General features: G+C 36.1%; 1 gene segment (V, D, J or C); it reads left to right on the top strand.

Moving 5' to 3' along the window:
- The window catches only part of LOC101712103 (T-cell receptor gamma chain C region C7.5-like), a 37,121-nt gene that overhangs the window by 10,852 nt on the left and 11,263 nt on the right, over positions 1-15,006 (top strand). The window contains 1 exon segment of the C gene segment in view: positions 13,117-13,153. Coding sequence covers positions 13,117-13,153 — 37 coding nt within the window.

Here is a 15,006-nt window from a genome sequence, read left to right on the forward strand (position 1 = left end):
AAATACTGAATAGTTCTTCTAGTGTGAGAAACTGAAAGTGTAAATAAGGACTAAAATGTATAATAGGTAATGTGAAATAGGAAGAAAAGGGGCAAAGCGGAAGGAAGTGGGAGAGGTTGGGAAAAGGAAAGAAGGGAATGGAGTCAATATGAGAAAATGGAAAAATAGGAACAAAATCTTTGTAAATAGGGAGGGATGGAGGGGTTGAAGGGAGGGCAGGGGAAAGGGGAAAAATAAGAACCAAGGGAGATTATGTAAAGGTGTAAATTTCCAATGATGAATATAATTATATTGTATACTTAAAATGTACCAATAAAATTAATTTAAATAAATAAGAAAAGAAATAGTGAGTTGACATTGGGTCTCTCTGAAGCCAAAATGCATGGCAGCTTCCTAATTAATTTACAAGCCTTGTCCACATATGTGTACTTTTTCAAGATATGTACATTTTTACAAGGTATGATAAAAATTCAGTGAATGCTACCATGGAGTGTTATTCTACAGCAAGGCAGGCTACTGAAAACATTATGTGTGTCTTCATCCATACTAATTATCAAATCTGACACCGCGTGACTTATAGTTCTCCCCTAAAGTCAAAGTGACCATGAAAGGTAAATGTTTTTAATTGATTTGGGACAAAGGCAGCCACAACAGCATAACTAAAGATTTTCATGAAAGAGGACTTCCAGAATTGCTTCAAAATGTGGCAAGAATCATGGGATAAATGGGTGCAAAGTGAGGGGGGACTATTTTAAGGGAGATTAGCAGCAATATGTCTTTCATTGTAAGAAATCTTTTTATTTAAACCCACACTCTTTCTAGGCATTTATATATAATCTACACAAAGAAATGATGAGCACTAGAAATAAAGTAGAGGCAAAATATAGTCTTTTAAATCTTGTTTTAAATGCTCTAAAATAGGAGGGTTTTTTCTGTGAGGGTCAGACAGTAAATAATTTAAGTTTTGGGGTCACATAGTTTCTGTTCCAACTGTTCAATGTGGCCATAGCAGGAGCACAAAGTACTGGCCACTGTAGCTGGTGACAATTGGGGGTATCTGTGTTGAGAGGCTGCATAGCAAGAGCTGTGGCCCCTTGTAAAGGGTCTAGACCCTCCTGCCTCAGTTTGGTTCCCTCACAGGTTCTGAGCACAGCTGGTTCAGGCTAGAGGTGCAGGAAGACCAGCAGGGGAGGGAGAATGGAGCAGGAAAAGGAAGGCTGGCAGGGGGTTAGTTTTCCTACCCAGCTGAAAAGAGAGAAGCTGGAGCCTCACGGGGTTCAAAGGTAAGTGATGAACTATGCTCTTCTGCCCTTGTATGCTGGGGGACTAGCCAAGTATAATAAGTATACACGAATGATCTGTGGACCCCTAAGTGATCAGATAGTCAGGTGGCAGATGAAGCCAGGAATCTTGGGTAGAGTCAGAGCACTGCAAAGAAGGAAGTATAGAGTTGGAAAGTGCTCCCGATGTCATCCTAAGTAATAAAGATAGAGCATAAAATGTCTATACACAATAATTTTAAAAGCTCAACATCTGTGAAGGAATACACTAAACTGTTATCAGTAATTGTTTCTGGGTGATCATACCAAAAGTTAATATTTTCTCTGTATGCTTTTTTTATGATTGTTTATTTGTTTTAATCATCACAAAACATAAAAGTTATACATCTTAGTGGGATACAAAGTAATGTATGATACATGTATACTTTGTGTAATTTTTAAATCAGTTTAAATATATTTATCTCAAAAACCTATCCATTCTTTGCAATGAACTTTGAAAATCATCTTTTCTAGCTTTTTGAAATGTACAGGACATCATTATTATTTCTGGTCACCTTACTGTGCAAAGGTACCCCACACACCTGTTGGACCATTCACAGACACTGTGACCTAGAAAAGTTACTGGGGCCTTTCATTCTTTTTTCACAGTTTGAAGAGGATAATAATGTTTACAACCTCAAAGGATTGCTTCATGAGATCTTATCTGAAAGTTAACTGCATCATGTTCAACAAGTCCCAGTCTTCCCTTTTAGGACTCAATCACTTCACTGAGCCATTTCAGATAAAATGGGGATACTTAGAAAATCACCTGTTTGTTGTCCTCAAACTTCAGTAAAGTGTAGCTTTCTTTCTGAAAAACTACGACTGATGAATGAAACAAAAGTAGAAGATTTAAAAAACAAAAAGATTTTTCCTTCAATAGGTTGCTGCATTCCCAGCAGAGTATAATCATATCAAAGATATATACCTACCTTAATTGATGACAGTCATCAATCTGTGAACTTTAAGCAAATTGCTGACCTGTAAAATGTACCCATTATTGTATCAGATCATGGAATTATTACCTAATTTGTTACCATACACCATAATGAAACTGTCTTTCATACTCATGAAAGCCATGCAAAGCTAGCTACAGCTCTTACAAAATACGGCAAAATAAAAGATAAAACTCAGGGAATGAAAAGAGGTCAAGGATAGGTATCTTTTTTTTTTAATAACTTTATTATCAAACACACACACATACAAAAAATTAAAACCATTCAAAGAAGAACAATGCAAGGGGAAAAAAACTACAATAATATTCAAATACAGTAGAACTCAACCAAAACAAAACTGAAAAGCACTTAAACATTTTTCCATATAATTTAAAAAAGCATCTCAAGCACCAAGAAGACACCAGAGGATGTGAATTGTTTCAGAAAGATCCCCCAAATCAACATTGAACAAATTGTGGTCTGGAAAAAAACTCCAGTTAACTAGCAGACTCCACATAAGCCAAACTTCTCCCTAATTTAAATTTCGATACAGCCATAGGACACAGGATGGAAACACAATCCGAGAAATATGTTATTAGGCCATTTCATCCCTGGGTATCCTTATTTACACTTTCAATTTCTCACACTAGAGAAACTATTCAGTATTTACACATGTGTGTCCTATTTATTTCACTTAAGAGTATCGCCTCAATGTGTATCCATTTAGCTATAAATGTCTCTAGTTTCTCATTCTTTATGGCTGAGTACTACTCCATTTTATAAAAATACCATGTCTTCTTTATCCAGTTTCCAGTTGATGGGGACTCGGGCTGTTTCCAAGCTTTCGGTATTACGAACTGTGCCACTATAAGCATGGGTGTACATATATCACTGTCATATGATTCTTTTAATTCTTTTGGGAAGATACCCAGCAAGGGAATAGCTGGGTTGAATGGGACCCCTCTAAGCCTAGTTCTTTGAGGTATCTCCATACTGATTTCCACAGTGCTTGAAGCAGTCTGCACTCCCACCAACAATGGAGAAGGGTTCCTTTCTCCCCACACCCCCGCCAGCATTTGTTATTAGATGATTTCTTAAGAAATCATCTAATAACAAATGAAGGATCGGTATCTTTGAAGCAATACTTGAGAACAATCAGGAGGGACTTCCTCCTAGGGGAAAGTCACATTTTATTAGGGTAACAAAGTTGTTTTTGATGAGCTCTTCTGGGATCTGATCTTTGCTTACACCAACTACATGATAAATATCTATGCCATATCTTACGGCGCAGGATCTTTCTTAACATACAAATAAGTGTTTCCCACCCTGGTTTCTTCCCCTCAGAGCCAGGGATACCACTGTGTCCTCAGTTCTAATCCGTGCTTCCTTGTAGTGTCCATTCTAACTAGTTATGGCAAATGCCAACCTCATGGATTTCTCTCATGCTTTTGGCTTGCATTTGTGTGCTGACTTTCTATCTCCTTCCCTTTCCATTATTTTTGTTCTCACCATCAACTGTTTTAATACTTCGGGTTTCTCTTCCTTGCTTTTCATATGGAGACGCCAAAATGATAGTATTTTACAATCAGCCCTCCTTTACCCAAAGACCAGACAGGATGGTGAACCTAAGTTGCAGGCTCTCTGGGCTCCCCTCCAAAATGCCATTTTGCCCTGGTACCAGAGGAGAGAAGTGGAGCCCCTGAAAAGGATCTTTTATGGCTCAGTCAAGAATTATAAGTGAGAAGACTAGCCCAACTCCCTTGTGGAGGCAGATAAGACAAGGTGTCTTTTCCCAGATCATCATTATGTTGTCCCATCAGATGAACCCACATACTGATGCACCTGCAGAGGTTCAGTGTCACAGAGGTAGAAGGGACCTGTAGGAAAATCTTCCTATTCCTGCCTCTCTGCTGCATGGACATTCATGTTTCCAGAGTGACTCTGCAATGTGCCCATTTATCGTTCACAAGGGTTGGAACTGGGAGAGTCCTTGGGAAGTATTTAGCCCAATGCTCTCACTTCAGCTGATGAAACTGGGGATCAGACTGGGCAAGGGGCTTCTCCCAAGCCAGCTACATACAGAAGTGGGGCTACACTTCTACATTTTAGTCTCAGTCCAAGGCCTCTCCTGTATCTCTTGTGGTCAGTACTATTTCTTTTAGCAATATCACATATGTTTAAAAAGGAGGTGTGACACCTATGTCTTGACATCCCAAGTATGTCCCAGGCCCCAAAAGTAGGTCTGACATAAGCCCAGTGCATGACAAACTCACTGTTGAGAATGAAATTTTGCAGGGGATGGACTCCACATTCTACCTAGTCTATGCTACCCTCCAAGGGGTGTGCACCACCTTTCATTTCTGTAGCTTCCTTTCTGTTCTAAACTCACAATATTGCATCAGTTGCTTTGGCACATTCTCCAACTAGCAGGGCATGTTGGCTCAGAGACTGACTTCTTCATGAGCATATATGTAAATTCCTCACCAGTTCCATAAGGATCTGTTGACGCAAGATCCAAATTTCCTAGTCTTTACTGTGACACCAGGGACATAGCTTGATACTCACACTTGGTGCACACTTGGTGGTGCTGGCTGATGATCTGAGATGTTAAAGTGATTCAGAATTTTTCATGTTCATGGTTCTACCAGCCACATTTTGAAGATAAGCAACAAAATCTATGCCATTGCTTTATAACCAAGTGCTTCTCTCTTTGAATGTCTAACAAGTAGCCAAAACAAAATTATTGAGTCTAATCCCAGTCCCTCAACCCAATCTCCATAACATGAAGTATTTTGTCTTCACACTTTCTTATCTCAGGGAGTAGCAATAGTGTGCTGCATCATAAATCACAGTGGTGAAGATATTTTGTGGCATGGATAGTGTTTCCTGGAACTTGAACATTTCTACCCACTCTGATAATGAGAGATAAGAGAAGAGAAGATTCAAATGTTCTTAAATTTTGTGTGATCTGAGATGTGAAAGATGACAGGACACCGGGGATTGTGGTTTTACTTGCTAGAAAGTCAAAGACCAAATCCTGTGTGGCACTGCCTGAAACTACAGTTATCTGTAAAGACAGAGCCCAGGCCAAAACTCTAGGAATCTAGTGCAGAGAATCCCACTCCCTTCTCTAACTCTAAAGTCTTTCTGTTCACACTGACAGGTGCAGGGTATTAGGCAACCCATGACAACAAGAGCAATCTAATTATATTACTGAAGAGCAAGTCTCAGATATTACTGTGGGTCTTGGTTATCCTGAATATCCAGCTAATGCACACAACTTAGCAAAACACTATAATCTACAGTTTAACCGCCCCCCCCCAAAAAAAACCCAAAAGTCAATTTGAGGGATATAATTGGATATTCAGGTTAAACTAGACCAATTACTGAGAGATTCAATTGTTACATGGTTGCACTGCCTGTCCATTGGTTTTTTTAATTAATTAATTAAGATTTAGCCAGGGAATTTGATTGTTTAAATTTCTAAGTACTGCAATTTGATGAAAACAATTTCCACCACGTAAAGTAAAAACTTTTTATAGTGCTCAAATAAATTTTTTGCTCTACAGATAAGTAAGAGAATTGGAACTATAGTTTAAGGAAGTTCAAGAATAATCACTCCGAGGAAAGCTATGGTCCAACATGAGTGTTGTTAGTGTTTAAAATGTCAAGATTTTTTTGTTTTTAAAATAATTTTTAAATTTTAAATTTATTTTATAAATGATACACAAAAACATAAAAATTATCCAAAGTAAACATATCTCTGTCCTCAAACATTTATCATGACTTGTGGTGACAATATTCATAATCCTTTCTTCTAGCTTTTTAAAATATGTATAACATTATCATTATTTATAGTTAACTGTTGTACACTGTATTCATAGGATCATATACTGGTACATGGCTTTTGGACTATATACATACAAATCAATCATTTCATCTACTTTTTATTCAGTTTGATAATCTCTGTGAAAACTCAGAAAGCAACACTCAATATCATATTTAGCCAGAGGAAATGCAGATCCTCTGTCTTTATGCAGAAATGATTTATACATGGCAGTTGAATATACAGGGCCTGGGATCTTGTAAACTTGAACTTAAATCCCAGCTATGTTTGAGTCTGTTTTCCACTGACTTTTAATGGTCATAATAATTTATAGGTGAAACTAAAAGAGATAAATTTGTGGACAATGCCTGACTCATTGGGCACCCTATATTATGAACTTTCTTCCCTTTCATGACAAGAGGGCCCTGTCATCCTTGAACAGGGAGAGAGGAAGTAGAAAGGAGATTTGGGAGCAGAGAGTAAAGTGTTAATTCCACAAGAATGATTCTTCCATGCAGAAGTGCCTTTCATGCATGGTGTTCAGAAGAGAAAAATAAATATTTCCTATTTTCAAAAACAAACAGAAGCTCCACAGGTATGGTTGCCTGTGGGTGCTGCACAAATTATGAAGTATTTATAATAAACATGGGGGCATATGAAGTACCCAAGGTGTAACAGAAACCCTGAGACTCCACTTTCACTTAAAAATTTGTCTACAATTTTTCCATTTTCTAAGACTTTGTGTGAGGTTAATTTTTTTTTTTTTTTTTTTTTTTTTGGTACCAGGGATCAAACTTGGGTCCTTGAGCTTGCACAGCAGGTGCCGGAACCACTGAGCTAAATCCCCAGCCCTATGTGAGGTTAAATTTAAAGACAGAAGGCTAATCTGGCATAAGAAATTTCAAGTCAGCCCAAAGTTCAGGCTACGGCATGCTGACTGCTTTTAGAAAAAGTGGAGCAGAAAGATTTGAAAACTTTTAATTTTACATAAAAAAGATTCATAGGCAAAGTTGGGGCCAAAGAAAATGAAGTTGTTTGAGAGACTCATGCCATTAAAAAGAAGCCAAGTGCTTTTTACAGAAACAAGAAGAAAGATGACTTGAGGGGATCTTAGGGATCATCAAGACTCTCACCCATCACAGGCTTAAGGGTGTAAGAGTATAAAACTTTCATTTCAGCAGCCACTGCACCCATGGTCCAAATTATCTTGGTTACTGTTCAAGCTGTTGGCAGACTTTGGCATCCTCCACATGAAGTTGGTTTTTCCAGCATGCAGAATGCAAAAGTTTTTGGGTCATGAAGTTTTCCACCTGAATTTCAAAGGAAGGTCTGGGAGACTGGGCAAATATGTGTCACAAGGTCAAACTCTCTGTCAGAAGCCCATGAAAAGGTGATGTGTGAAGCTGAAGATGGAGTAGAAACCCCTGAAAGATGATGATGCCAGTTACATGGAACATTAGCCAAGGAAAAGCATAAGCAGTGAGTGGAGCCAGTGAAAAAGAGAGGTCTTGTGTGTTGCAACCAGCAAGGTCATAGTTGTGGGTCTGCCCAAGCCCTCTGCAATTCACATCACTCCACCATGTGTCTTGGATTTCAGACATGGAACTATAGGACTTAATATATTCCCTTCTGGGCTTTGGTCTCACTTTCATCCAATTCTTTTCTATTTCCCCATTTTTTCCTTTTGGAATGGGAATGTTTACCTTGTGTCATTGTCTCTTGGAATAAGGTAACTTGTGTTTTGGATTGTTATTGGGTTTACAAATAAGAGTTTGCCTTGAGTCTCAGAGGAGACTTGCACCATGTCCATTCATAGTCTACTAGGGCTCCATTCCTCTCTCCATACTTAGGGGCAGAGACCATGTCTATTTTTGAAACTTTGGCTCAGATGAGGTGGGCCTGGAGTGGAGATGGCAGTCATCAGGGGCCTATTCTCCTTGGTCCTTACAGTTGGACATCTCATCTGTACTCTGGGGGGACTTGGATGATTCTGGAAATTTCTTGTTCTTAACTCTGAGATGAGTGACATATGAACATAGAACTGACTCCAAGAGGCCTAGAATTTTTTTCACATTAGAGTTTAAATGAATCTGTAATTTCATAGGAGATATAGTTCTAAATGTTATTCTGTTGTTCCAGGAAAAATAAAAAGTCATCACAGAACAAATTTCATCCTTTGGTTTTGTCCTGATAATGAATCTTCATGCCATGTGGTAAATGTGGCTTTACTGAAAGTAGAGACCTTGGTTCACATTTCTCAACTGTGTTGGCACACTTTCATTTTCAGTTACTAAAGAGCTTCCTCTTTTCAGAAATTTATTTCCAAGTTGCTAACAGAGAAGTCCTGGTGTTTGTCAAAACATAAAGCCCTTTCCTTTGATGCAATCTCTGAGCAGTTTCAACACAATTGAACACCTGGAAATTTAAAAACAAAACAATAAAAGCAAACCAAAAAATCAAATTTATTTCTCAGAATACTTGGCTGGTAACTTAGAAAAGTAGGTGGTTGACCAGTTGGATCAGCTCTTTTTTTCCCCCCTGCTTTTACTATTTTTATTTTCCCTAGTATTTTCCAACAATTCAATGGAAATGAACAGTTTATAGAGTCAGTTTATGAGGAAACTTACAAACTCTATTATACCACAAAACCTATATTCAAGGACATTCAAAGGAACTCAGAAGATTGATACCAGGGCAAAGTTGTTAAACTGCTCGTGCCATGGTGCTGAGGTAAAAGCTGAGATTTATGAAGACTGTGACTAGTGTGATTGTGCAAGCTGGATCAAGGTATTTGCAGAGGGACTAAGCTCACTGTAGCCACTCCTGGTGAGTAAACTTTTGTATTTTTATCCCAAAAGTGAAGAACTGACAGATGTTTCTGAGAAAAAATGATTTACCATCAACTTTATCTGAGTCTGACACATTCTTAGCTTCAGTGCATGAACTGCTTCCTAGATCATCACTGAGTATAGTCATTTTGGAACAACTCAGCAAGTCTACTCTAAAAGGCAATTGGATTTCAAACAGAAGTTGCTTTATAATCAATGCAGATGTCTATCCTTTCATGCATATGAATCACAAAACACCTATAAATCATATTGAACATTATTTGTCAAGTGCTCAAACATATGATTATTATTATTGGTTGTTTTTGAAATTGAAGAAATATTAATTAGTTGTAAGTTATAATGTAGGCCAATAATTGACTTTATACATGAAAACTTATGAAGGGAGGAGATTTAGAAGATTCTGGAGAATTCTGAGGAAGAAGATAATCAGACTTTCAAATACATGTGATATAAGAGAACTACCATACCCAAGATCCCTAGGCAGAGTGGGCTCCATCCTTATATTCCTTGTCATACTTAGATAAAATTGATTGTGTTTGAGTTTTGTCTTTAATTTCAGAAGAGCCAACTTTTAAGATTTTTTAAAAATTGGTAGAATTTTGAAACAAGTGCAAAAGAAATGTTTTATAAAGGCTTTTAAGACAATACCTAGATGAATGGCAGAATCATCAATTTTTGGTCGTGGCACAAATTTCCTTTCCATTCTGCAAGGTGCAGTGGGGATATGAAGCAGGAATGCAGCTACCACAAGCCCCAGGGCAGGGGCTGGCTCAAGTTCTTAGAATGGCACTTGGTTTGGTCCCTCATCAAAGTGGGATCTCTGCAGAGGCCAGGTGACTTGGTCCAGGTCCTAAGAGGCAGTGCTCTTCCTGACCTGGCATAGGAGATATCAGCAAAGAGTTTAGAGCCAGAGGATCCATGTGGGAAGGAATTCTGTTGTAAAGGATTCATAAATCAGTTTGGATTCTATATTTTATTTATTTGATTCTAAAAATAATGGGAGAAAAGCAAAACCAAAATCTGCTAAAGTTGACATTTGGTCATAGAAAGAATTAAACATTTGGTTACTTTGACCCTAGGATGCTTAATATCAAGTGTCAAAATATTTCTCTCTGCAACCATATTCAAGAATGACAAAAGGTTCATTTTTGTTTTTTAAATTCAAATCAATAATTCACTCAGTTTGTTCATTTTTTAACTAGTCTTAAAAGATGCAGGTTTTTTTGTACCAGAGATCGAACTCGGGACCTTGCGCTTGCAAGGCAGGCAAGGGAACCACTGAGCTAAATCCCTGGCCCAAAAGGTGCAGATTTGCTTGGGTGAGGGAGAACATCTCACAGGCATGATTATTTTGCTTTCCTCCACTGAAATGGAAATATTCAGAGATTTTTTTATTAAGTTGAAACAGCACTGAAAAATAGAAGGGGATTATATCTTTGATTTTTTTAGTGGTTAAGAGAATATGAACAAATTAACTTATAAATTGAAAACAATTTTTTGATCCTTTTTCAAAGTATTCGATTTTAGCAATAAAATTAAATAATGGTGACACAGACAGAATTCATAAGTTCTCTGACAATTTTTAGAAGTACAGGGATAGATATAGCTTTGACTCTGGAAAATGATTTCTGGGACTACCATTTTTTATGTAACCATCTTTAACAAGTAACTTTAGATTCAACAGTGATCACCTGGTTAAAAATCATTAAAATTCTTGCTAATCATTTTAAAACTGTGAAATACATAAAATTTTTTAAAAAGTTTAAATTCATATTGTCACTTATAACTATTATCAGTTTGTTATATTTTCATTGAAGCATTTTATCTATGCATATTTGATTTTTGTATTAAAACATTAGGGACATACTAGATATACAATAATGAATCTGGCTGGTTTGTATTTACCTCTGAGAAAGTTTTAAAATGTCTTATTTCTAGTTATCTGTACAATAAAAAGGTGATCTATCTGACAGAGATATTATAAGGATTAATTGAAATTAAATATGGAAATTACCTATCCCAATGGCTGGCAGTTGGTAGGAGATGGGATAATAATTCTTTTCCGTAATTCAAATTATCACTCATTATAGGATGTATAAACTCAGGAATACAGATAAATTTATTAGCTCCCATGTAATGTACAGCTCATATTAGAATAAACAGTATATGCAACTTGGTTTTTTTTCTAAGATTAATAGTACTTGCTTCTAAATGTGATTAGAAAGTAATACGCATGATTTTACAATATTATCTGCTGAAATACAAGGTGATCCTTCATTTCTCATGGGTACCAATTTTTAAAATTAAAGGTATTTTCTTTTACCTTGTGTATGTTAACTTACAGATAAAGATATGTATAAACTTACAGATATAAATAATAGTCCAGTTTCTATCTATAATATCTAACTTTTAATTTGGTATATGTTTAGAAAGTTAAAATTATATTAAAACAGATATCAGTGGATATTTTAGCTCCAAAACCAATTATTTGTATACATAACAAAAGGAATGCATTTTTCATTAATTATCATTCCATATATGTATAAAGTAAGTATAAATTACTTGAGACCTTAGTTCCAAATAACAAGTATCAAATGCATATTAAATTCCTTAGATTTTTTTTTTTCTTTTGTCAATGTTATTTCCAGATACTAGTATTAATCAAGTTCATTTTAGGTGGATGTGTACCTGAATTATATTTTTAGATCAGAGTGCTAGAAGAGCATCTTTTCATGACAGACTACATACAGACTGTATTACAAAGCAACCCCTCATTATAAGGAATAATTAAAGCCTCATAATATGTTCCTGCACTCAGTCTGTTTAAATTCAGCATGTCTGTAATTTTATCACAAAGTTAGGATTTGCGAACATATTTTCCATCCCATGCCTTATTTGAGCCACACCTTACAACACAATAAACACCTGAGGGAAAAGACAGACATGCTAATAGGCACATACTATGGATTATTAATTTAACTATTTTGAAAATCTATTTGAAAAGGCATAAATCAAATATACAAGTACAGTCAGACCATGAAATAAGAATGGAAGGTCAAAAGTTGTAAGGGAAGTAGAAGAAAACAGACATGTGATAATCTAGCAAAAAAGCACACAGTACAATTTAATGCTCAAAGATGAAAGAAAAATGTAGTGGCATACATACTTTTTATCATCTGATAAATGGTAACAAACTTTCATATGTGATATTTTTTCATGATAAAATGAGAAAAGAACTTCAAGGAGGAAAGTGAAGTGGGGAGTGGACATTATTTTCAAGATCTATTTGGAAAATTAAGGAAATGATCCTTAAACAAACCTATTTCAAACCACCATGGTATCAGTGCTGTGGCCCTAACATCCAATGCCATGCCTGGATGGGGATCTTAGCACACAGGGTCACACAGATAATATTTAATGATCTAAGATGGCTTTGAGAACCTGCAATTCTTCTAATCATTCCACCTGGAAGGGCTGAGATGGGAATTGCAAGCTTGACTTTGTCATGAGCCGAGAGAACGCAGAACTCTCTGATGAAAGGTTTGAATTCATATGGGTTGTGCTGCTGATTGGGAAATAGCCATGGTTTTAGACAATACAAGTAAAGTGTTTCCACAGCCTGACTCACATGGTGGGTTGAGCAGGGCTTCCTTTGATTATCTTAATGTGCAGGAAAGGTAGCTGAGAGCCTATTAAAACTTGGGTATTAAAAGGTGTGTTTCCTGTGATTGTGGGTTTACCAAGTTGACTGGTAACTCAGGACAGGTGAACATGTCTCCCACTTGTAATGCCATGGGACTAGTTGCAATTCTGAAAGCTGAATTTCTAAGTAAAGGTGAGGCTTTGTTCTATTAGATTAAAATGCCATGTTGAAACAGTCAGAGTAAATTGTTAATAATAATAATATCTTCTTGTGTTCCAACAGTATCGTTAATCAAATTGCTCTTTACACCTTGTTTCATTTTGGTGTCACTTCAGTGCTGGTAGTGATGTAGTGACCAAAAACTTCAAAGTTATCCAATGTGCTCAGGCACTGAACTGTTTATGAGCAAAATGAACCAAGACCAGAATCCTGGTGTCTACAGAATTCCAGGCCATTGTGTTTCCCCAGGATTGGAAGAACTCAGGGTCACTAAATTATCTTTGAGTTTTTGACATGGGACCAATCGTTGTGGAATTACGCTAAGAAACTCTTCGGTGGAGGAACAAAACTTGTGGTCATAGGTGAGTATCAGAAGACGATATTTCCAAGGTATTAGAGGGGAAGAAAAAACTTGATTTGGGGGGGTAACAGTATGAATGTTTAGGAAAAAAAAGGAATTTGAAGGGAATTTGCTGTGGAAGTCTTAGAAATTTTGATACAAATGCATATACTAAAGGAGATTATAGACAATGCTGTATGTACAGATATTAGGATTTGGTTGTGTGGACATGTGAACTTCCATAAAGTGCTCACATAGAAAGTATACAGTGATACCATTAAAATGAGCCTGGGACAAAGTCCACTATTTGATATCTGTGATAGACTCACTGAAGTGGACTCATTCCCTTTTCTCATGGCCAAGTATGTTGCGAGAGAGTCTGAGTTTCCCAGGGAGGCAGACTTGGAGGCCTGGCTACACCACATAAAGCTGAGTGAATATGGGTGATGACTCTTTGGCTTGAGTTTTTAATCCAGTATGAATCCAGGTTATATAACAATTTAATGAAGTACTGTGAATAAAGTTCTTGGAACATTGTCCAACATATTATAGGTGCTCGATAAATGTTCTTCCAATTCAAATGTAAAGAGGATGTTTCATCCAGTCTGGAGAACAGTTATTAATTCACAGAGAAGAAATTCTCTGCGGGATTCAGCTGCACTTCTGGCTCCTCAAATGGAAGGTTAATCTTAACATCTACTCATACAAAAAGAAATGGAATCTGAAGAGTTTTGTTTCTCCTTGGAAGAGTTTTTAATCAGCTGGCAAGAAAAAATTAAACCATGAGATATTTTTTAAAAATTGTCTTGATCTATGTGCTTTAAAATCTCTATTCTTTATCTTAATTAATATCTCTAAAGCAAATCTTAATTAGTCCCAAACTTTTTAGCCAATACAATTAGGCTTCTCACCATATTTATCAGAAAAAGAACTTTAAATTCATACAGAAAAGACAGGGAATTTAGCTCAGTGGTTCTGCCACCTGTCTCACAAGTGGAAGGACCCGAGGATGATCCCTGGTACAAAAGAAAAAAAAATTCATACAGAAAATGTTCAGGCTACAAAATCAAATAAATGTAGTTGGAAACTAGTCGTAAATCTGAAATGCATATTTAAATATGAAATAGCTGTAACTATTTGGTGAAAGGAAAATAAAAATAAAGCACATGAACTTTCATATATAGATTTGAAATATCATACTTTGAAGAAAAAAATGCCACTGATATTTGGTAAATATATATATAATCCATACCATTACATGTTAAAATACAAAGTTAGGGAATTTAATGCAGTGTATTATATAAGCAGGTAAATAAACATGCACAAATGAATAAGATAGTTTTATTTGTTTGTCAAATAAAATATATGGTAGCCATTCTGTTATTCAAATAAGATAGAATAGATTCCACTCTATGCATCACAAAACAAACTTCCCATGAAAAACACTCTTAATGCAATATGTAAAAGCCATGTTTAAAAAGACAATGTAATATAAAAATCTAGAGTGTAAGTAATAACCATATAAAAAAGTACACTAATACTTAGCTAACTATTGTAATGAGAAAGTTATGAAAGGTGAAGATTTATTTTCTTCCTCAAAAGTATGAAACTTAGGATATTTCTAAGGAAAAGAGATAAGCAATGAAGTGTATGCTACTGTAAAAAAATATTTTCCAGTTCATCAATTGATCAGTTTCTTTCTTATAACAAATATAAAGTATTTGTGAAGAAACACATGCTCCTATGATGAAAATTAGATTTAATGTATTGACTTAGGCTAAAATTATACAAAGCACAACTGAAAATTTAGTCCTTTTATAACATGCTTTTGAACTACAAATAATGTGTATAGCTGGAGAAATATAGACAGTCTTA

Source organism: Heterocephalus glaber, unplaced genomic scaffold, assembly GCF_053883595.1.
Source record: "Heterocephalus glaber isolate CG9 unplaced genomic scaffold, H.glaber_assembly_v1.0 deba00001610, whole genome shotgun sequence".
Classification (NCBI taxonomy): domain Eukaryota; kingdom Metazoa; phylum Chordata; class Mammalia; order Rodentia; family Bathyergidae; genus Heterocephalus; species Heterocephalus glaber.